The sequence below is a fragment of the Myotis yumanensis genome, unplaced genomic scaffold, assembly GCF_028538775.1.
Source record: "Myotis yumanensis isolate MYYU_CA2020_CCGP unplaced genomic scaffold, mMyoYum1.0.hap1 SCAF_2, whole genome shotgun sequence".
NCBI lineage: Eukaryota > Metazoa > Chordata > Mammalia > Chiroptera > Vespertilionidae > Myotis > Myotis yumanensis.
The window spans coordinates 9,686,903-9,711,159 of NW_027223753.1; the positions used below are offsets into that span (position 1 = coordinate 9,686,903).

The 24,257-nt window shown below is 46.2% G+C and overlaps 1 protein-coding gene across 1 annotated transcript; it reads right to left on the reverse strand.

The window, feature by feature from the left end:
- Positions 1 to 244: 244 nt before the first annotated feature.
- Positions 245 to 22,861, reverse strand: SDHB (succinate dehydrogenase complex iron sulfur subunit B). The gene is made up of 8 exons (XM_070404194.1): positions 22,658 to 22,861; positions 12,273 to 12,400; positions 9,928 to 10,013; positions 6,076 to 6,212; positions 5,402 to 5,518; positions 2,398 to 2,499; positions 977 to 1,099; positions 245 to 459 (listed from the first exon to the last, which is right to left on the reverse strand). The coding sequence occupies exons 1-8, from the start codon at positions 22,727 to 22,729 to the stop codon at positions 382 to 384; spliced, it is 843 nt and encodes a 280-aa protein (XP_070260295.1). The 5' UTR covers positions 22,730 to 22,861; the 3' UTR covers positions 245 to 381.
- Positions 22,862 to 24,257: the final 1,396 nt, after the last annotated feature.

The window sequence follows — 24,257 nt, forward strand, 5'->3', positions numbered from 1 at the left end:
CAGGAGGGTGAGGTAGACACAAGTGACTCCCATTTTACAGATGGGCACACGGAGTAGCAAAGAGAAGGAACTTGCCCAAGGCTGTCCAGCTGGTGAAAGGCAAAGCTGGGAGGAGCCCCAGGTCCTGCATGACACCAGCTTCATGCTTGGACCCACTGTACCCGCCCCCGCCCCCTCCCCCGCAGAGGCTCCTCCTCCTGGCACCTTCACATTCCTCCGCAGCGAGTAAAAGGAATAGGCTTGCTTTTTGGTTAATAAAGTAGAATAACATTTATTTTTTTCTTAAAACTTTATTTTACATGCTGTAATCATGGAAACTCAAATTAGATATAAATTATGTCCAGCTGAGCTGGTTACAGGTCATGGTTAGCATGAGAAGAGTTAAGCGGAAGCTTTCTTTTCCTTGTAGGTTGCCATCATTTTCTTGATTTCAGCAATAGCTTTCCCTGGGTTCAGCCCCTTGAAAAAAGAGAAGAGAATCAATACCAAATGGTAGTGAAACTGAATGGAAGAAGTGATGCCCTTGGGCGGAACCCTCCCCCAGCTGGTGCAGTGTCCAGGCAGTGAATGCAAACCAGGCCTCTAAAACCCAGAGGCCAGGCTAGGAACTCTCTCTGGTCTCTCCTTCCAGATGTTTAGAAGGCTACCCAGTTCTCTCTCTGGCAAGGGCCCTGTCTTGTTTTATTCCTGCTGGTGTGCCTCACTGTGGCCGGCAAAGGAGCCCAGGGCAGAACCATGTTCACTGAATGCTCAAAGACATCTAAGAAAGAACTTCTACGACTACAGCTGGGGTCACAATTAGCCAGACGTCTCTATAGGTTTTACACATTCCCATGATCTTTAACTCATCTTCAGAAACCAGCACATACAAGCTCCCAAAGCTGTGGAAGAGGCTCTGGTCCCTCCTGCTCTCTGCCGTCTGCCCTGGAGCAGAGGCCATCTGTCACTGCAGCTCTGAGGCCGCCGGCCCGCATACCTTGGGACAGGTCCTGGTGCAGTTCATGATGGTGTGGCAGCGGTAGAGAGAGAAGGGGTCCTGCAGCTTGGCCAGGCGCTCCTCCGTGAACTCGTCTCTGGAGTCGATCATCCAGCGATAGGCCTGGGAACCGGGGGCTGATTAGCTGAGCTGTCAACCTACCGGGCCAGAGCAGCCTCTGGCTCACCTCACAGCTGCAGGAGCGCAGGACAGGGAACTCTCTCAGCGTTGCTGCCCTGTCTGCACACTATTAAATTCCTGCCACCTTTCACGGAAAGGCTCCCAACTCTTCCTGAACTCCTCTTAACTACTGATCCCCACAAACCTGTGAATCACAGTGCACCTGGCACCCTGGGGCTTAAGTGTACGCGACCAGGAATCGTCTTCTAATTATTATGTTGCTCATTAGCTTCCTACCCAGATTATGAATTAGTGAAGGCAGGGACTGTGTAAAATGACTCTTTATCTATCTTCATAGCACCTACTCCCTGTATCTGAGTAAACTGATGACTTCACAGCCCTGTCTAGAGATCATCTTTGCTTCACTTACTGATTCCTTTAATTAGTGTATGCCTCCCAGAAGCCTGAGACCAGCCAGCTGAAAACTGACTAACCTCCCCATCACTGGACCTGCTCTGCAGTGTTACTGGAGGACTTCTGTGTCCCCAACAACTCAGGTCACCAGCTCAAGGGCTAACTATGAATGCACCTCGTTGTCAATCTCTACCATGGCTGGGAATCAACACTGCCACATGGTCGCACAACCACATAACTTCTCTTTTTGTGGGAAAATGAGAAATGTTAAGTTGTCTTGTGAGCTGCTTAAGAGTCTGTGGAAAGCATGGACCATAAATCTAACGCATAAGCTTTCTGGGAACAAAACAGTGACTTTCTTTGCAGTGAACTATTCATATCGTGAAAGGTAATACTACTTTCTCTTCTGAGAAACCCCTACAGCCAGTCCTCCAGGCGTCCATTAGCCTGTAAACAATTTCCAACCTGAGAGCTGGCAGGGCCCCCTCAACGGCACTTCGCTCTCCCATGCTCGAGTGTTAAAATCCCTGTGAGAGGGAGGTGGGAGCCATGACAGATGCATTCTGGGGAAAGCAGGCAAGTGGGTAGGTAAAAGCCAGCTGCACAGGAAACACATTTTAAATATCGGCAAGGCATGGTTTGCCCACCAGCATGTCACCACCCAGGGCGGGATCCTCGCCACACCAGAACAAAGGCATTTTGCAGATGAAGCCCTAGGTTTACTGAAAGCCAAGTGAAGACAAAGCAATCTGTGGCCTTGTTTGGAATGGATGCAAATCAAGGAAGCCATCGCCCCTCAGAATGTCTGGTTTCCAACAACATATTGTGCACTTGGATTTCTGGATGCTTTTTTAAGCGTTTCTTAAAGCAATGGCGGAGCACCTCACCTGCATGAGCACCGCAGGTCCCAAGTATTTGTCTCCATTCCACCAGTAGCTGGGGCAGCTGGTGCTGCAGCAGGCACAGAGGATGCACTCATACAGCCCATCCTGTGTGGGAAGGAGGAAGCGTGGTCAGGAGCCCGGGACGGAAGAGCCCACGTGTCCTTAGTTGACTAAAGGTGGTATTTGGGGTTAGAGCATGAACAAAGCATCCACTTGCATGGAAGTTTTCTTGGGAAAATCCTAAGAGTAGTTTGCAGAGATTTACCAGAGCCATTCGAAAGAGCGTGGATCTGAAATGTAATCATTTGCTGGGTTACAGCCCAGAGTTTAAGTCCAAGTACACTAAGATAGGTGCCCTTGACCAGGAATCGAACCTGTGACCCTTCAAGGAGCAGACCATCTCTCTGCCAATTGATGTGTCTCTCTCACATTGATGTTTCTCCCTCTCTCTCCCCCCACCTTCTTTCTACTCTCTCTCTCTCTCTCAAAAAAAAAAAAAAAAAAAAAAAAAAATTTCAATGGGAAAAATATCCTCAGGTGAAGATTAACAAACAAATAAAAATAAAAATAGACACTAACGCCCCAACAAACAAACAATACAAGAAAAATGCATTACCTACAATACAGTGTAGGAGAAGCAGCTAGGGCCTGGTGCGAGGGCCTCTAGTAGTCTATACCAGCCTCTGCCTGCTCAGCACAGGAGAGAGACATCAGGTTTTCAATGGGAACCAACATCATCCTAAATAACAGCCAACTTGCACTGAGTACCTCATGCTCTACCGACTTCACCTTCTTTGATTATCACAATAATCCTATTAGGTTCCCATTTTACAGGTAAGGAACTGAGGCTCAGAGAGGTCAGGCCACTTGCCCAGGGTCACAGAGCTCAAGTAGCAGAGCTGGGATGGGACCCAGGCAGCCTGACTCTGGGAGCCCTGCTCCTTAACACCTGCCACACTGACTCACTGCCCAACCAGTTCTACACACCGGACTTCCAGGTTCTGGGGACAGAAACTGACTAAAGGCAGCGGAACAGAAGGGCAGGCCGCCATCTGAAGTAACTTGCACTGGGTTACCACTTTTATAAGACTCTCCCCTCTCCTTCTCCAGTCAAGCTTAGTAGGAACATAAGAGAACATACAGATCTCTTCTTCTCCTAAAGTTTTAGGCAAATACTCCTCAAGAGATTGAATAGTATAGTATAAGATTAGCTAAAACAAAGCAGATTCCGGTTCAGTCACCCAGCTCCTTGGTCAGATCTGTTCCTGATTCACATGACAGATGACAAAGAGCTGTTGGTCCTGATTGTAACCTTATGAGTCTTCAACAAAATCTATGTTCTGTTCAGGCAGCAGGTAAGAGTATAAACTGGCCTCACTGGTCTAGAAAGCATAAGGTAACAGGAGTAAGAACCTTAATTACAGTCATATTCTTTAGTCTACTTTAGGAAAAAATTTTAAGAAGTACTCTCATTGTTCAACAACAGTAGGAATGGTTAAAGAATACACAATGTGCCCTAGCTGGTTTGGCTCAGTGGATAGAGTGTTGGCCTGCGGACTGAAGGCTCCCGGGTTCGATTCCAGTCAGGGGCACATGCCCGGGTTGTGGGCTCAATCTCCAGTGTGGGATGTGCAGGAGGCAACCAATCAATGATTCTCTCTCATCATTGATGTTTCTATCTCTCTCTCCCTTTCTCTCTGAAATCAATAAAAATATTAAAAAGAAGAAGAAAAAAGAATACACAATGTGCACACCCGAAGCAGGAGAAAGTCAAGCTCATGCTTGTGAAGAACTTCTAAGAATGTGGGAAGATGCTCAAATAAAGGAACAACGCAGACACAGAAGCATATTTACATTTTGACCCCAGCTCCATAAAATCACGAAAAAAGTTATGTTTAGCATGTTAATTTAAGGAAGTGAAAATGCTAAGTAAATGTTTGGTATTTAAATGAGCAAATTTTGATTATCCAGAAAACATGCTTCAATCCCTAATAACCCCACATCAAGGAGATGTTTACTAGCTACAAGCTACCCAAGCATGAGGGATGACTAGTTGGGCCAGAATGGCCAGTTCCAACCTGGACCCTGGGATGTGTTCGACTCCATAGGAGTTAGAAGTGGGGGCTGTGCTGACTCACATCACCGCGCTGCCCCCATTGTCTCCATGTCAGAGCTGAATTCATCTATTCATTCACATAACTACTATGAATTGGTAAAATGACATGCGCCAGGGTCTTGGATCCAGGAGTAAGACACTGTCCCTACGATGGCTCAGTCTAACGGACAGGAATGTAAAGGACTCTCTTAGGATCAGCGCTCACTGGAGGAGCACACGAAGTGTGACCATCAGAAGCACATGTCCTTGGCCCCATGCAGGCACGTGGTTGGGATCCACCTCCATTTGGTCCCCTCCCCCCTCTTCCTCTCCACAGGACACAAAGTGTGCAGGCGGTAAAAGTGCAAATAGACACTTCTGAGCGGAGGGGCAAGTAGTACAGGAGAAGGAGACTGAAAACTCGGTAATAACGCCTTCACTTTCAAAGACTCCCTAGCCTCACAGAGAACAGCAACTCCAAGAGAGTGTGATGGCAATCACCAGATGTGCGATGGTAGGAGGGAACACAGAGGTTCTAGGCCCAGTTTACCATTAACGATTTCATTCCCACCTATAAACAGTGTTAAAGTGCAACTCTGACTTAGCCGTCAACTTCTACAGAAAGGGCAGTTCCCACACTGGTTTCTGTAGAAGACAAGCATCTGCAATAGGGTAACAATCTGCTCCTTGGTCTGCTCTGCCCTCTGGGTTCACACTACCCACCGGCCAGAGAGGACAGGTGTCCAACCCGTGGGCGGATGCTTCTGAAGTTCCTTCCAGAACACACTAAAAGGTCTGCACACCTCATGCACTTACCCGCCCCGACCACTCCCACCCCTTCAAGACACACTTCCTGGAAAACATCTTTGCAACGAAATTCCTCAAGTCAAGATAATAAATGGGGGAAATCACCAGTTTATCTCGATCTTCTATGGACTGCAGGTACTGCTGCTTGCCTTCCTGGGATTCATCCTTCTTCTTCAAATAAGGCTCGATGGATTTGTACTGAGCATAGAAGTTGCTCAAATCCTGAGGGCAAGAGGGAGAAGGGTCAGGTTCTACCATCCCCGCAGCTTTCTCTTCACCCATTTCTCGGCCTACTTTCCTGGCCTATGATAGACTGAAGGCAGATCCTCCTGTGGCAGGATACGGGCAGAGACTCAGAAGGGAGAAATAGTCACAATGTTGAGTGCTGTTAGCAAATCTCCTCTTCATCCCACCCACCCTTGAAAATACCCTCAGCGAAGGTGGTCAAGTATAGGGAGGTAGAAATGAAAGTAAATTGTGTATCAACTGTTGCTTCCCAATTGGTATTTCCCACATGAATTCTTTGTAGTTATGGCCAAATTCTTCGTTTCTGGGACTGTTACAATTTTGTGCCCTGTTATTTCCAAAAAGTCTTCACCAAATGAGCTGCTGGAAGATCTTCCAGGCCTGTTTATCTTTCAACAGTCAAATTGCTTAGTTAAACTCAGATAGGAAAAAACTGCCTGAAAGAACTAATAGCATAACCCGAACACGCCTCTCCCCCCACCCTTGCAAAAAATATGGGGGGGGGGGGGGCAGGGAGGGACGCAGAAACTCACAGGAACCAGATCCTTTATCACATACATATGTGGAAGAGGGTAGATTTTTGAGACTTTGTTGAGGTTGGTGTCAATCCTCCGGGTGCAAGCGAGAGTGTTGCCTCCATTGATGTTCATTGCACAGGAGCCACAGATGCCTGAGAGACAAATCCAGCCAACACGTCCTTACCCAGGTTCCGGTCCAGTCACCCAGCTTCAAGTTCTTTCCTCTGGACTGTCGCCAGTTACTCCACCACCGGGAGCAGTACTGGCAGGCAGCACAGCTCTGGCAGAGGTGCCTGCGGCCTTTTCCCCTCCTTATCTAGAATGCAGATCTACGGGCTGTAGTTCCCAAAACATTTTGTGACCATGAGGCAACCTTGAGGGTGGGTGGCACTAGGACAGAGGAGCCTGGCATCCAGCTGGCACCACGGAGTTCCCAGCACCAGTCCTAGCTTCATGCTTCATGTATTTTGAGAGAAAAATCAGTCTGTATTTTTAAAAGCCACTCTCTCTGGCCATATGCTCCATCTCTGATCTCGGAAGCCACTGTTATTTGAACACAAACTCTAACAGCTACACTATCCCCAAACAAATCAACATTGTCTTGGTCATGATAAGGCTGAGGCCTGGCTACAGATTATCCAGAGGCAGCTCGTATTCTATTGTCTCTACAAGACAAGCAGCACGGAGGATATGAAACCCACAAAAGCTGCCTGAGCACTGACTTTCCAAGGAGAAGAATAAACTAATGTGAAACCAAAGCAAAGCAAAGCAAGCAGAAACGAGGTGCTGATCAAGGGACCCTGAAATGAGAATTTTCTTAGCCTGGACTCACTTCTTGTGCATGGAAATTTCCGAGGTATTTCAGAGTTTAAAATTGGCTATGCAAATTCAGTACCAGGAGCTGTATTTTGATCATCAGGCCAGAGAAATGGGATTACTCATGGAACTTGCACTGGGTAACCACTTAAAAAAAAAACCACTTTTTTTGGGGGGGTTTTACCACTTTTATAAGACTCTCCCCTCTCCTTCTCCAAACTTAGTAGGAACATAGAGAACACACACACATCTCTTCTTCTTCTAAAGTTTTAGGCAAATACTCCTCAAGAGAATGAATAGTATTGATATATTGATGCATACCTGGCACTCAACTGTGTTTCTATTTTTTTTTGTTTTTTTTAAAATATATTTTATTGATTTTTTACAGAGAGGAAGGGAGAGAGATAGAGAGTTAGAAACATCGATGAGAGAGAAACGTCGACCAGCTGCCTCCTGCATATCTCCTACTGGAGATGTGCCCGCAACCCAGGTACAGGCCCTTGACCGGAATCGAACCTGGGACCTTTCAGTCCACAGGCCGACGCTCTATCCACTGAGCCAAACCGGTTTCGGCAACTGTGCTTCTATTTAAACACATAGCACTGTGTTTTAAAAGAAATGGTAAATAATTTTAAAAGTAAATCCAATGATTCTTCTCTTAAAAAGGCTCCCCTGGAAATTCTCTTAACAAGTAATAAGGGAGTAAAAAGGAGCGGCAATTAACTTCATCCTGCCTCGGATATTTTAGTCCAGATGGGCCACACCTGATGTTCTTGGCTCTGAGTCTGGGGGGACGAAGTGGGGGGGCGAGAAGGTTACTGAAAAGCATCTCTATTTCCTGTGTTGCCAGGATTTATGTGGGGAAAGTTGGTGTTTAATTACAGCAGAATGTTCCCTGAACAGCAGGACTCAGCCCGACTATCAAAATATCTGTCAGCATTTGCTACAGTAAACCCAATCCTGTAAGATTAGCTAAATCAAAACAGATGTCTTAGAAATAGGTCTTGAAATGTACAGCAGAACAAACATAAAAAGTGATGGGCCAACGTTTACAGTGACTTTTCCTTTCTGGAAGGTTATTTCAGGAAGAGAGTTCAGTCCCAGCCCTCGGTCTTGGCCCAAGCTACGCTTTTTGGTTTTCTCCCGGGTTTCCAAGCCTGTACTGCCTGCACTGTACTGTGCTGCCTGTACTGTGCTGTGCTGCCTGTACTGTACTGTACTGCCTGTACTGTGCTGTGCTGCCTGTACTGTACTGCCTGTACTGTACTGTGCTGTACTGTGCTGCCTGTACTGTGCTGCCTGTACTGTACTGTACTGCCTGTACTGTGCTGCCTGTACTGTACTGTACTGCCTGTACTGTGCTGCCTGTACTGTGCTGCCTGTACTGTACTGTGCTGCCTGTACTGTGCTGCCTGTACTGTACTGTACTGTACTGCCTGTACTGTACTGCCTGTACTGTGCTGTGCTGCCTGTACTGTACTGTGCTGCCTGTACTGTACTGCCTGTACTGTACTGTGCTGCCTGTACTGTGCTGCCTGTACTGTACTGTGCTGCCTGTACTGTACTGCCTGTACTGTACTGTACTGCCTGTACTGTGCTGCCTGTACTGTACTGTACTGCCTGTACTGTACTGTGCTGCCTGTACTGTGCTGCCTGTACTGTACTGCCTGTACTGTACTGTACTGCCTGTACTGTGCTGCCTGTACTGTACTGTACTGCCTGTACTGTACTGCCTGTACTGTACTGTACTGCCTGTACTGTGCTGCCTGTACTGTACTGTGCTGCCTGTACTGTGCTGTGCTGCCTGTACTGTACTGTACTGCCTGTACTGTACTGTGCTGCCTGTACTGTACTGTGCTGCCTGTACTGTACTGCCTGTACTGCGCTGCCTGAAATGCACTCTGGAATCGGACAACTCGGGCTGACTCCTGGCTCCCAGCTCACTAGCTGTGCATCCTTTCGGAAGTCCCTACCCGCTGGGCTCAGTTTCTTCACTGTACCTTGAGTGTAAGCAGCAGCAGCACTGATCTATCTCACACAGAACGCATAGGACAGAGCCTGGCACATGCTGTGCTCCATGGCCATCAGGCCAGCCGGGCTTCACGACACCCCTGTGTGATTTCCGCCATCTGAGCACCACCTGAACGATTATTTAGGAGTTTTCTTTAAATCAAATCATTTTTACTTAAATTCATATTAAAAAACCATGTCTGTATCACTGCTACACTGTCAGCAGTAATTATGTTCTTCTAATATGTAAAGAAATACATAGCTATTAAGGTAAAAAAGGCTGGCGTGCACACTGCCGGAAATCAGCTCATGCGGCACCAGCAGCACACTATGGGACACGCTGTACCCATCCAGAACATTCCTACTGAGCACCTGCTCTGTGCACATGTAATGCTGGGAGCTGGAGGGACGCACACGCCTCCCTGTTGGACAGTGTTACGTGCACATAAGCACCAGTTAGACCAGTGATGGAGAACCTTTTGAGCTCGGCGTGTCAGCATTTTGAAAAACCCTAACTTAACTCTGGTGCCGTGTCACATATAGAAATTTTTTGATATTTGCAACCATAGTAAAACAAAGACTTATATTTTTGATATTTCTTTTATATATTTAAATGCCAAAGAAAAATCAACCAAAAAAATGAGTTCGCGTGTCACCTCTGACACGCGTGTCATAGGTTCGCCATCACTGAGTTAGACTTTCTCTACGACCCCCTAATACATGAGCCCAGCAGAGCAGAGGCAGCCCGCTAGCATACCGAGCTAGCCCTCGAAGGCAGCAGCAGCTGTCAGGGGTCGCCAGATGCAGCAACCACGCGACAGAAAGCTCTTGAAGGGAAGCAAACTCAGAAACCAGAACTTGTACCAGTTAAAATTTCCGACCCCTTTACCCAAGAAAAGGAAGTGCAAAGCACAGCCAGGTCAGCTGGCAGAGCCCTGCAGCTGTTCTCTAGGTATTTCTGTCAGCTCTGGCCAGCCCTTCGGGATCCAGGACGTAAGTATGCAGTAAGTATGCGGGCCTACCAGGGAAGGAAGTGCTTACCTTCCCTGCAAGATCTTCGGAAGGTCAAGGTAGAATCCATTTCATTCTTAATCTTGATTAAAGCATCCAACACCATAGGACCACATCTGACCAAAACCAAAACAAGAACAGAAGAACCCAGTTGTATTTAAGTGAAGTTCACTCTTCCTACACTTTTATCATAATAAGATGAGACATCTGCCTATACCAGCTGCTTTTATTATCCACTTGGCCTTCGCGGGGCACTTACAGAATTTCCCCATTTTATTTTTGCACATTCTCACACATTTAGAGTACCGCAGAGTTCTATTTTGGTGATCACACTGAATATACATTTCTAGAAAACGGAAAGCTGAAAATATTTAGGTTAGAAAACAACTTCCATATACTGGCAGTTTTTCTTTTTTCTTCTAAAGCTCCTTGCAAAGCTTTCCCAAATAGTTTATTTCAAATTTAAAAATTTCAAATCCAAACAATAAGTAGCTTTAAATAGTTCAATAATAATAATGCACAACCACCACAAAAACATGGAAGAGAATAAAAGATAAATCACCCACAGTCCCCTAATCTCAAGCATTGTGTGTTCCATGCGCACGGGTGCAGTGAAAGGTATAAGGGCAGCAACCCCTGCCCGGCTGGTGTGGCTCAGTGGTTGAGCATCAACCTATGAACCAGGAAGTCACGATTCGATTCACAGTCAGGGCACATGCTGAGGTTGCGGGCTCGATCCCCAGTGTGGGGCATGCAGGAGGCAGCCAATCAATGATACTCTCTCATCGTTGATATTTCTTTCTCTCTCTCTTTCTCCTTTACTCTCTGAAATCAATAAAAAGATGTTAAAAAAAAAAAAAGGGCAGCAGCCCTGGCTTTGGGATCCAGAGTGCAGGCCTGGCATTCGAGAGCCTGGTCTGAATCCTGCCTTGGACACTTACTAGGTTACAGGCAAATCAATCAGCTTCCTGTCTATGAAGCCCAGAGAGCAACACCTACATCCCACAGGACTGCGGGTGAATGAATACACGAGGAAAGAAACAAGGAGACCACAGCCTGCCACAAACATTTAGTTTAACAATTATCCTCATGCAGAGTCTGTGATTCTATGAAAATGGCTGCCTGTCTGAGCCTCAGTTTATCTGTAAAATGGAATTAATATTGTGTCACAAGACTGTGAAGTGCTCAACAGATCTTATTGCCTGGTTGCCACCTGATTCCTCTCAGTATTTCTCTATGCATGGGATTTAAAAAATATGCCCCCTCCCCAAATACCCTTTAGCATCACCTGTATTTCTTTTTCCCCAGCTTTATGGAGATAAAATCAAACGTAACACTGTAAATTTAGGGTGTATGATGTGACAATTTAATATATGTATATACTGTGAAATGATTAGCACAATAAGGTTAGTTAACATTTTGCATTATCCGTATTTCTATCAGCAACATGCAAACACCCTTTTCACTGTACTTTTGTCAACACCAGGAAATGTAACCTTTAAAAACCTCTGCTATTCTCAGTGTTTGAGAGCTTTGAATGCTAACTACAGTGGTTGAGTATTTGTCATAAATACATTAATTTTTCTTCACTCACCAATTATTCATTGCAAGTCCTCTGTGTGCCAGGTTCCGTTCTAGGTGCTGGAGATACACCAGAGAACAAAACAGATGAAACTTCTTGCCCATGGAGGGTCACTCTGCTGGACTGATTCTAGTGGACTCAGTCTGTGCGTGTTCTTTGACTCTGTCTACTGAGGTCCTGGGAAATTGTTTTTGAAGATCTGAGCTTTCTTCTTATAAAGGGAAAACTCTTATGTTTTTTTCTAGGATTACTCGCTTTCAATACTTCATTTCTCATCACCAAACATGTGGGTGTTTTCCCCATACTAAGCAATTCTGCAACATCAGTTGGGTATCCCACAGTGTAACCCAACCACACCATTCCAGCCAGGTTTATGGTGTTTATCTTTATTATATAATACATAGTCCAGATACATAAAATCAACACGAAAACATTCAGCATTCTAAAACTGATAGTGCGTTAAATGACTTGAAACACTACGCATACAGCCAACTCTACCATGATTCCTAGAAATGGGTCTGCTTTGATTTGGGGGAAGAAAAGAATTTTATAAAGTTATTCAGGCAGCCACATCATTCTTGTTGTATTTGTTTTTTGTTCCTTTTCTTCTTCTCCTTTTAAAAAAATTATTATTTATATTTCCTCTCATTCTTGTTTTAAAGAGATGATAAATTCCAGAGCCACTGGATGGCCTTAGTTTTAAACCTTCCAAGGGTGTGAAAAGCATGTCCCTGAATCAGATGAAGAGCTCACCGTCACTTATCCAATACCCAGCTTTCATCGAGATACTCACTTATTCAAATCAACTTCATAAGTTTGCATACGAGGTTTATCTCCAGTTTTGTCTGGATCCCATCGGTAGATGGCAAATTTCTTGATTCGGGGAGCGGTGGCAGCAGCTGTCTGGGCCCCTCGGCAGGCCTGAAATTTAAAAAGTTCACAAGAATGAAAAATAAATTCTTTAAAATGCAAGGTAAATCCTTCTACTTAGCTGCACTATAAACTGCAATACCGGATACAAACCCGCACATTACTGACAGCCTCTTGGGGAAGGTGGTCATCCAATATTCAACAAATACTAAGCATGTCTCATGTGCTAGACATGCCAATTCGTATTCATTTTTAAAGTCACTATTTATTATTGGCAGGTACTGTATTAAATGTTTTATAGGAAGTATTCCACTGAATCTGCATTTTAAAGATGAGGAAAAAGAGACCAAGTTATGGGCCCACATTTACAGAGCTGAGTGGGGCCAGAATTGGAATCCAGGTCTGTCTGTCTGACACCACAACCCATGTTCCTAAACACTGTACTATTCTATTTATTTGTGAATATTCCCTGGTCTCTTCTTGGTGCTGTCTTCTCTTTATGTCCTAAACTCCCTCAGGGCATGTGTATTAGTGTTCTCCAGAGAAACAGAACCAGCAGTGTGCATATATGTGTGATATACGTATATGCGCACATACACATACATATATGTGACTTATACAGATATAAAAATAGGTTTATAATAAGGAATTGGCTCATGTAATTATGGAGGTGACAAGTCCCAAGATCTGTAGTCAGTGTGCTGGGAGAGCCAGGAGAGTGGATGACAGTTCTAGGCCAAGGCCGGCAGGCTTAGGCCCAGGGAGACTTGATGTTTCAGTCCGAGTCCAAAGACAGGAAAACCCCTGATGTCAGTTTGACAGCAGTCAGACAGGAGGAATTCCCTCTCATCTGAAGGAATAAGAGGGAATTTGTTCTAATCAGCCTTTCAACTGATTGGATAGGGTCACCCACACTAGGGCAGGCAATCTGCATCACTGCTTTTCGATGTGAATGTTAAACTCACCCCAAAACACCTGCACAGAAACACCAGGATAACTGACCAACCATCTGGGCACCCCAGGGCCCAGTAGATGAACGGTCACAGCACAGGACAGGCTGTTTTACACCGCCCAGCATCCCTGGTCCAGGCCTTTGCATATAGCAGCTCAATCATGGTTAGGAAAGATTGAAGAAAAGAGCAAAACTGAGTGTCATACTAATGTAAAAGTGTGTTTTATTTTAAATGCACCTTAAAGGGCTGATCAGTGCAACCTATATCAAGCCAGTAAAAATAAAGAAACACCCCTAAGTCAACGGCTAAGCCCTCCCCATCCCACAATCCTTGCAGCCCTTTTCCATTTAGGCAGAGACCACACCGAGTCCTCTAAGCTTCTACTATGGTGACGGGGAGGGGGATCCTGTCAGTCCAAATAGCAAGTATATAGAAAATTCAGACTGTATTCCCAGCTAGCTAAATAGCTTATAAATTGTTAAAGAAAGTAAAAACTCTGAAGGTTAACTGAGTAATTACAAGAAGGTAATGCTGTTTATTACTTGCTGGCGAAAAGTGTCCCAAATTAAGTGAAGCTGAAAAGAAAATACCGGCTTTCAGTAGGAAAGAAAGTGTATGAAGAAAGTGAAAGTGAAGATGAAAGCTGTATTTTACCTTGTTACCAAGCTGGCTAGATCATTAAGAAAAGGAAAGTCGTTTTTACAAATGAACATTTTCCATGAGGGACTCCATTTTGTAAATGGACAGGAACATGTGGCTACCGCCACCTTGTGGTAGTGAAGAGGAAGTGAAAAGAAAGGATTCCTGAAGATTGCTCCAGCAGCTTTTGCTGCTTAGTTAGTGCCCACCAGTATTTTTGTGTTGGTGAGATTTAAGGAGGTATAATTCATTCCATACAGTCAGGCGCCACTTAATGATGGGTACATTCTGAGAAATGCATCGTAAGGCAAAAATGCATCTTTGTGCAAACATCACAGAGGCACTTACACAAACCTGGATGGTGCAGCCCACTCCACACCTAGGCTGTAAGGTGCAGCCTACTGATCCTAGGCTACAGCCTGTACAGCAGGTTCCTGGGCTGAATACTGCAGGCCATGTAGCAGTGGTATCTGTGTATCCAAGCATAACTAAACATGAAAAGGTACAGTAAAAATACAGTGTAAAAAATGTTAAAGCCCTAGCTGGTTTGGCTCAGTGGATAGAGTGCTGGCCTGCAGACTAAAGGGTCCCAGGTTCAAGTCCAGCCAAGGGCACATGCCTGGGTTGCAGGCTTGATCCCCAGTAGGGGATGTGCAGGAGGCAGCCAGTCAATGATTCTCTCTCATCCTTGATGTTTCTATTTCTCTCTCCCTCTCCATTCCTCTCTGAAATCAATAAAAATATATTAAATTTTTTTTTTAAAAAACTATATACTTGTACAGGGCACTGACCATGACTGGAGCCTGCAGGACTGGAAGATGCTCAGGGAGTCAGTGAGTGAGTGGGAAGGCCTGGGCATTACTGGACACACTGCAGACTTTATCACACTGTCCCACAAGTCCTCCCCCCGCTTCCTTTCGACAGGGTCAGAGAGAGAACACAGAGCTGTCAACGCTGCCCCATGAACAGGGATGTGTGCTGGGTGGGAATATCGAGGAGAAAATGGCTGGGGGAGATGCCGATCACCGTAACAGTGACTGTCAGGAGGGAGTGACGGTGGCCTGAGGGTCAGCAGGAATGAGAAACCAGGACGGAAGGGTAAGGAACACAGGGACTGTCATGGCCACGTGGGTGGCTATTGCCTGCTGGAGCCGTGGTCAGATCAAGGAACTTTGTGGTGGTTCAGGAAAAAGGGTGTTATCATGAAGAGAGTGTAGGACTCAGAACTCACTGTCTTGACTTTGGAAATTTGTTTTGGGTTCCACTGGCCCTCTCTGGCATAAAAGGCTCTCTCTGGTATTGAACTGATAGAAGAAATAAAACTATCTCTGCTTTACACTATTACAACCTCACAATGTTTCCAACGTCCAGGGACAGGCTGGCCCCACAGGGAAAGGGAAAACTCTCACTGGAGTGGCCGTGGCACTTCATACGGGTTAAGGTGCTCCCGTGGGCCTGAGTCCGTGTACAGGAAGGACCTTAGGTCCTCAACAGAGCACCTACAGCCGGGTCCTCTGAAGCCCATCAGCCGGGCCTGGGGCTGCAGCGCCCTCTGAACACGCAGCGCTGGGGGATGGGCTCCTCTGGGAGGAAACAGGTCAGTGGCCGAGGGACTGGGGTGCAATCTGTGCGCTCAGAATTGAGGTGCTGTGAGCGAGAGGGAGTCTACTGCCAAGCTCCAGACCAGGGGTGGGCAAACTTTTTGACTCGAGGGCCACAATGGGTTCTTAAACTGGACCGGAGGGCCGGAACAAAAGCATGGATGGAGTGTTTGTGTGAACTAATATAAATTCAAAGTAAACATCATTACATAAAAGGGTACGGTCTTTTTTTTTTTAGTTTTATTCATTTCAAAGGGCCAGATCCGGCCCTCGGGCCATAGTTTGCCCATGGCTGCTCCAGACACTGCTCCCGTCAGAGAAAAAAATCCCCCTGAACATAGCCTTCATTTCTTACCAGAAATTCAGTTCCATTATAATCCCATGGGACCACTGTCGTACATGCAGGGTGTCACTGATCTAAACATTATGTGGGCACATTATTAATTGGATGAGTTTTGGTAAAGTGGAATAACTACCACAATGTGACAGAACATTTCCACCCAGAAAGTCCTCCAGGTTCTTTCACAATCAGCGCCTCTCCTTTCCCCTTGCACCTGCCCTGCTATTTATCACCTCAGATTTATGTGAATTTATAAAATTTCATATAAATGCAATCAGAGAGTACATCTGTGTCTAGCTTCTTTCACTTAATGTAATGCTTCTGATTCATCCATGTTGTTGAGTATATCCAGTCTGTTGCTTTTTCAAAGTTAATGCTTTTCATTTTGAAATAATTGTAGAATCATATGAATTTATAAGAAATACTGAGATCCCACATACCCTTTACTCAATTTCCCCCAATAGTAACATTGTACAAAACTACAGCACAATATCACAACCATACAGTCAAGATGCAAAACATTTCCGTCACCACAAAGATCCCTAGTGTTGCTCTTATACAGCCACACCCACGGCCCCCATGCCTCTCTCCCTTATTCCTTAACCCCAGCAATCAGAATCTGTTTCCATTTCTATAATCTTGTCATTTCAAGAATGTCATAGAAATGCAATCATCTAGTATGCAACCTTTTGGGACTGGCTTTTTTTCCGTCCAACATTAATCCTCTGAAGATTCAGTCTAACTGTGTGTGCCTCAATAGTAGTTTCATTTTACTACTGAGTATGGTCCATGGTACGACGAACCACGGTGTGTTTAGCCATCCACCCACTGAAGGACATCTCCACTGTGTCCAGTTTTTGTCTATCATGAATAAAGCTGTAATGAACATTTGTGAATAGGTTTCTGTGTGAGCGTTAATTCTCAATTTCTCTGGAACAAATGTCCAGGAGTGTAATTGCTGGGCTATATGGTAGTTGCATGTTTATTTTTATTTTTTAAATATATTTTATTGATTTTTTTACAGAGAGGAAGGGAGAGGGATAGAGTTAGAAACATTGATCAGCTGCCCCCTGCACACCCCCTGCTGGGGATGTGCCCACAACCAAGGTACATGCCCTTGACTGGAATCGAACCTGGGACCCTTGAGTCCGCAGGCCGACGCTCTATCCACTGAGCCAAACCAGTTAGGGCTGCATGTTTTTTTTTTTTTTTTTTTTTTTTTTTAAGAAACTGTCAAACTGTTTCCAGTGGATGGTCACTGTGCTAAGGTAGGTGGTAGGAGGAAAGGGACAAATGCCTTTTAAAAAATATAAATTAAAAAGTTTTTAACCTGGGAATTTGGGGTTGTCAGCTATGGTTCTAAAGCCTGATGTAATAGTATTATTACCAGTGAGCAATAGGCATCTGGTTTGATCCAGTTTGGGTTCACCCTCACAAGGCCTGTCAAAGATCACGGTTACCTGCAATGCATCCCAACTTAACACCTCTCTCTAATACTCAAATGTCCGCTTTATATTCGCTCTACAAAGGTCTCGACTGGACCACGAAGATTTTCCCCAAAGAGGTTAGGTTATTTAGAAACCATTAAAAAAGTTCTTCTCAAATGAATGTGAGACAAAAGCCATGCAAGGATGCATCGCAACAGAGTATCATAAGCAGTAAACCCCAAGGTAAGTTTTGGGGTACCCCAAAGTATCACTATTTTTTCAAAACAATTAATTTAAACTCATTTTGAGTTAAAAACCTATTTTATACAACACTTGGAGGGGTGAGGGGAAGTTAACAGGAACGAGGAGAGGAGATTTGAGAATCAAAACGACCAGAGGAGGCTGTGGGTCTAAAAGTGATGGAGTTTTGCTCATCTTGAGGGCTGAACTAAAGTTAATCCACAGCATTATGGCAGCTGTGAGTTAAAAAAAATTATCTGAGCCGAAACCGGTTTGGCTCAGTGGATGGAGCGTCGGCCTGCGGACTGAGGGGTCCCGGGTTCAATTCCGGTCAAGGGCATGTACCTGGGTTGCGGGCACATCCCCAGTGGGAGATGTGCAGGAGGCGGCTTATCGATGTTTCTCTCTCATCGATGTTTCTAACTCTCTATCCCTCTCCCTTCCTCTCTGTAAAAAAATCAATAAAATATATTTAAAAAAATTATCTGAATAGAGAAATCTAAACATTTGTTCTCTAGGTGTTCATAGTAAATTTAGAAATAATAACAATAGCTTTTACTCACTGAACCCTTATCATGTGTCAGGCATTGTACTAAGTCGTGATTTTCAACCTTTTCATCTCATGGAATGCCAAGACAAAATTACATTTTATCTTTTGCTGGCCTGATAAAAAAAAAAAAAAAAGGTAAATTAAAAAAAAAAAAATCCTCATCGAGGACATGCTTAGAGAGAGTAGTAAAAATGCAAATCCCAAACAGAACAACACAAAGAGAGAATTTATTTTCCCAAACAGATCCAAAAACAATAGAAGTCATACAATCAGCAAGATCTTGGTGGTAGATGTTCTAGACATACTCATTCAGTTATCTGTTCAATAAATAATCACGGAGTGGCTACTATGTTCCAGGGACTGTTCTAGGGCTGGGGTCAAGGACAAACAGACATACATCTCCACCCTCATGAGCTTCCACAATGAATGGAGGAGACACACACATACAATCTCTAGCATGTCCAACGGTGGTAAGTGTTATGGAGAGAAAAAAGGAGGGGGAAGGAGATCCTGGCTGCAATTTCTATCTTTCGCTTTTATTGATTTCTTTTTTTACATCGTTTGCTTCCTGTTCACGCCCTGACTGAGGAACAACCCGCCATCTTTTGGTGTTTGGGACAATGTTCCAATCAACTGAACCACACAGGCGAGGGCAATTCTACAATTAAAAAAAAAATTTTCAGAGATGGAGAGAGAGAGAGAGAGAGAGACAGACAGACAGACATCAATGATGAAAGAGAATCATTGATCGGCTGCCTCCTGCATGTGCCCCGACAGGGGCCGGGGATTGAGCCTGTAACTGAGTACACGCCTCTGACCGGGAACTGAACTGGGGACCCTTCAGTGTGCGAGCCCACGTGGAGAGCTATCTTTGAATGAGTGGTGGGATGCAGAGGACGAGTGAAGGGAGAACTGCCAATTCTCCCACAGTAACAGGAAGGAAAGGAGACTATACGGGCAAAAGCAGGGGGTTTTTCCCCCTTTGTTGCCTATCAAGCAATTTACTACAAACCCATGACAGAAGAGGGTTTTCAAAAGCATTTCTACTTCATGACTCAGTGGTTAAGCGTCAATTTATGAACCAGGAGGTCATGGTTCAATTCCTGGTCAGGGCACATGCCCGGGTTGCAGACTCAATTCCCAGTAGGTAGCCGATCAATAACTGTCTCTCACCATTGATCTCTCTCTCTTCCTATCTGAAATCAATAAAAAAATATTTTTTTAAAAAGCACCTCTCCTTCAATCTACAATACTGAGTACTCGAGGCTGAATGTACCTTGGAAAAAATTAACTTCATAGTTTATAGTTTAAGGAAGGAAGATAACAACTGGACTGAACCAAACTGAGAAGAGTGAATTCTGATTCATGCTGAAGGCTGCTTGCTATGCCTTTAGGACAGCGGTTCTCAACCTGTGGGTCGAGACCCCTTTGGTGGTCGAATGACCCTTTCATAGGGGTCGCCTAAGGCCATCCTGCATATCAGATATTTACATTACGATTCATAACAGTAGCAACATTACAGTTCTGAAGTAGCAACGGAAATAATGTTATGGTTGGGTCGCAACATGAGGAACTGTATTTAAAGGGCCAGAAGGTTGAGAACCACTACTTTAGGAGATTCCTCAAGGAGCAGGCTTGGAACTAGTTAGAGCAGATTCAGATTTGGAGATAGGAGAAAGGTGTGCAAATGGAGAGGGGGAGGGCAGATCTGTGTAAACCTGAGTAAAACCTGAGCCTTGCTTCTGAGATGAAGGGAGATGTGTGCAAAGTTTCAGAAATGTGTGGCCAGGTTCAAAACCAAGCTCTAGTAGCTGTATTTTTTTTTATTTTAATTTTACTGATTTGAGAGAGAGAGAGAGAGAGAGAGAGATTAACTTGCTGTTCCACCTACCCATGCATTCACCAGTTGATTCCCCTATGTGTCCCGCTTGGAGATCGAACCTGTAACCCTGGCGCACTGGGATGACACTCCAACCAACGGAGCTACCCAGCCAGGGCCAGAAGCTGTGTGTTCACTGGCATATTAGTTAACCTCTCTGATTTCATTTCCTCTTTTGTAAAAGTGTAGGGATTCCTAAAATCTACCTCATAAGATTAACTGGAGGGGACAAGCTCTAGTATAGTCCAGAAAATGATCTCTACTTTCCAATACTGGCAACATTATCAGTTTTTGTACTAATCTGATTGGCAGATAGGTATCCGAAGCTCTGCCAGTGCCAGGAGCAATGAGATACACACCTGAAAGTAGGTGGTACTTGCCCTGAAGGAGTTCATCATCTGGATGAAGAAATAAGGCAACACAGAGAACAACTGATCACTTGCAGGCCTAACGGTGGTTCGGCGGGGCAGACTAGTGCATGAAAGGAATTCAGACGAGAAACCACACTGTGTTCTAGAGTCCTAGGAGCCTGAATATCACCCACCGGCAACACCGCATTCATTACTGAATTCTTTTGCAGTGGCTTTTGCGGATATGAACGCACATTCCTACAAGGGGGAGGGGGGGCGACCCTTCTGTTTTCCTGCCCTCAGGAGGCCCTACAACGGCCTCACCGGGAATGACAACACTGACCTGTGCAACTAGCCCTCTCTACACTGCGTTCTTGGGAGAGGGACGAGCCGTACAACTCACTCTCATTGGTGGGGCTCTCACCGCCTAACTGCTTGCTCAACGGTGATGAAAGGGACTGGTAAACAAGGCCATTACCAGCCATCAATTTAATGCCCAGAAGACACCAGCTCGAGGCTCTGGTCCGCAGTCCTCTTTCCTATTTCCCCTTCTCAGTTATAAAAGGAACGTGTGCAAGTCCCCCGACAGCATACTGGGAAGAGCCAGCATTAGAAACAGGCCGTGGGCATGGTGTTATGCAGCCGGAGCAGGTGCTTGAGACGAGGGATATTCTCATCTGAGTGCAAGAAAGACAGAGGAAAGGAGCCCGTACTCCCCGGGCACCAACCACGTGCCCAGATCTGTGCTAGGAGGTCCTCACATTATGATGTAAACAACAACAACAACAACAAAACTGGATTTAGATCTGGACCTGCCAATTCTTGGCCATGACATTTTGAGTGCCGGAAGCCGGTCCATCCTTGCTGCTTGACACAGTCGCTGCAGGGAAGAAACATCTGCACAGCATATGTTTCAAGGGACCTGGCGTATATGGCATACTGTTCTTAATATGTTTGCTCCCCCTCTTAGCGCTATGTGTTTTAACCAAGTCACCTCTCTGAGAAAGGTTGTTTCCCCAGGTGGGATTTTTTCCTGGAGTTAGGGATTAACAGGACTAAGGAAGGGAATAAAACCCCTTAGCTAAGTGCCAGATGGGTAATTAATCACTTTAACTACGAACAATCACTTAGGATAATAATCTCCTTCAGTTACTTCCTTGTAGCTTAACAGAACAATAGAGTAGTGACTTTGGAATGGAGATAACAAACACCCTAACCTTTGGAATAGAATGGATAGGATTAAAATCAACTGGTATAAATACAGATGTAACAGGACAATAAAGACAGAACCTGACTCTAGAACCTGGCAAGAGAACCCAACTATGCTGATCAACTGAACGTTGCCTCCGTGTCATTCCTTCTTTGCCGACTCCGTCCACACCTTTGGGAACCCCTGGACCTGTTGGGGCTGGACCCCAACAGTTGAGCAAGCAACACATTTTCTTCCTGATGCCTCTGTTTTCAAACCTCTGGAAAGGAGGTGAGAATTCCTGCTCGCCACTTAACGGGGCTGGCTGAGGAGCCCAGAGGAGGTGGCAGGCTTGGAATGGATTTGCAAATCCTTAGTCCCTTAGGCGTGCAATGGCAGCTTCCCTTCCCCTCCTGCATATTCCCGTCTAGGATGCAGACCAGAAGGATGCAGCTTCCTGACAACACAAGAGGCCGGGGAGACCGGCACACGGAACAGAATCCGTGGGAGCAGCGCGAGCTGCGGCGATGTGCTCCCCGCCCAGCCTTTGCGAGGCCGGTACTGCTGCGCGCCCTTCACAGGCGGGGCGCCGAGCAGGACCTGCTGTACGGAACCGAGTCCGGCCCGCAGCCCCATAGGAAAGGGTCCGGGTCCTCCAGGGGCTGGACTTCCCTCCAGTCTCCTCTCCCCTCTCTGTCCCCAAGGATTCACTTGCCCTGTCCTTTCCGACTCCCGTCAAGACCTCTTTCCTGAGCCCCCCGCCTCGCGTCCCGCAGGAGGGACCTGGCGCCCCGCTCCCCACCCCTCCCACCCCGCAGAGGACACAGTTGGGCGACGGAAAACGGGCTGGGAGCCCAGATGTTTGGGATCGCGTTTTGCTTCCATCAGTCACGCACTTGCCATGTGACCTTGGGCGGTTCAAGTCCCTTCTCTGAACTTATTTCCAAAAATCGGATTCGTCCTCAACCACTCGCAGGCTGCGACAGGTGCAGCAGCTTGACGGGGATAAATCAGAGCACCGCGCAGGTGGGAGCGGCCCTCCCCTCCCCGAAGCCCGCGGTGCCCCCTCGGCCTCCCCCGCAGCCCCAGGCCGGCTCCAGCCCTTTGCGCCCGCCCTTTCCCTGCGCTCCGGGAGCTCACCTGCAGGCAGGCTCCGCCGAGGGCCGCGGCCGGGAACCGGCGCCTCAAGGACACTCTGGCCACCGCTGCCATCTTGGCTTCTAACGGCGGGCCCCACCCCTTAACCCCGAGGTCGCTCTCCGCCCGCGTCCCGCCGAGCACCGCGGCGCCGGGCCAAAGTCCACCCGGGATCCGCTACCCTCCTCCGAGCCGCAGAGAGGGAGGCGGCTTCCGGTTCCCCGGGTGGGGGAGGGAAGGCCGAGAAGGCGGAGGCGAGCATGCGCAGTAGCGGAATGCCCGGCGCATGCCCAGTTGGCCCCCCGCGTTTTTAAGGTGACCTTCCCAGAAGGGGGCGGAGTCAGAGAGGGCTGGCGGTAGAAGGGGCGGGGCTAAGACCATGAGGGGGCGGGGCCATCCGATCCGAGTTCTGTCCGGATGTTAAGCCCTTTCTTTCTGAAAATTTCTCAGTTCTATCATTCATCTCTGTCGCTTACTGGGTTTAGTCAGACATTGTCAGACACAGAGCGGTTTGCCCGAGACTATCCAGGTTTCAGCACCGAGTCCCGAGTCCCATGCCCAGAGAAACCCCTCATTCCCAGACAAATCGGAAGGGTTGCTGAATGAATCCAGGGGATTTCAAAGAAGACAGATAAAGGTGTTACCCATTCATTAAAAAATATGCATGGAGGCCCAGCCGGTGTGTTCAGTGGTTGAGTGTCTACCCATGCACCAAAAAGTCACTGGTTCAATTCCTGGTCAGGGCACATGCCTGGGATGTGGGCTCATTCCCCAGTAGGGGGCGTGCTGATTGATGTAGATGTTTCTCTCATTGATATTTCTATCTCTGTCCTTTTGCCTTCCTCTCTCTCTCAAATCAATGAAAAAAAAACACACATTAAAAATGTATGGAATAATCTATGTGCCAGGAGCTGGGATGCTATAGTTACTGCCCTCACTGGATTTACTAATAGGCAAGTAACTGGACAATTACAATGCACTCCTTCTGTAGAATAGGGTGAGAAGGGAACCCAGCCCTTGGTGGCTTAGTTAGCCACTTAGCATCAGACACCATTTCTTGAACAATTTCTGTATGTAAACATTACGATCCATCATCTTACTTAATCCCACAACAACCTTGTGAGAGAGTTGTGTGTTTGTCTCCATTTTAGTCATCTCAGCTGTTTTTTTTTCAGACTCTTCTATGGGTCAACGTGGAGGTTGGCTCACTCCTTGGGCTTGATTACCGTGGTGGCCTCAGTCCTCCAAGTCAGCTGGTCTCTTCAGTGTCCTCAGGCATTGATGTAGGTAATTGACTTTGCAGGTACCTGTGTTTTTCAAGAATGATGTTTTTCCTTCTCTGCTCACTTGTTTTTGACATATGTTATATGTCATATGTTATATTCTTTGGTTTTCACACTCATTTAGATGCTACTGGAGAAATTAAGATGGTCAGACAAATTGGTTGGATGGGGCTGAGTTTCTGAGGTCTTGGGCTGGAACTTGGCTACTACATTGCCATGTGGCTTCATGAAGGAGATGTGTAGGAGGCCATGAGAAATAGCCTGGAGCCCTGGGTCTAACCTTGAACCTTCCCCCCAAGGCTGGTGACCTTGGACAAATT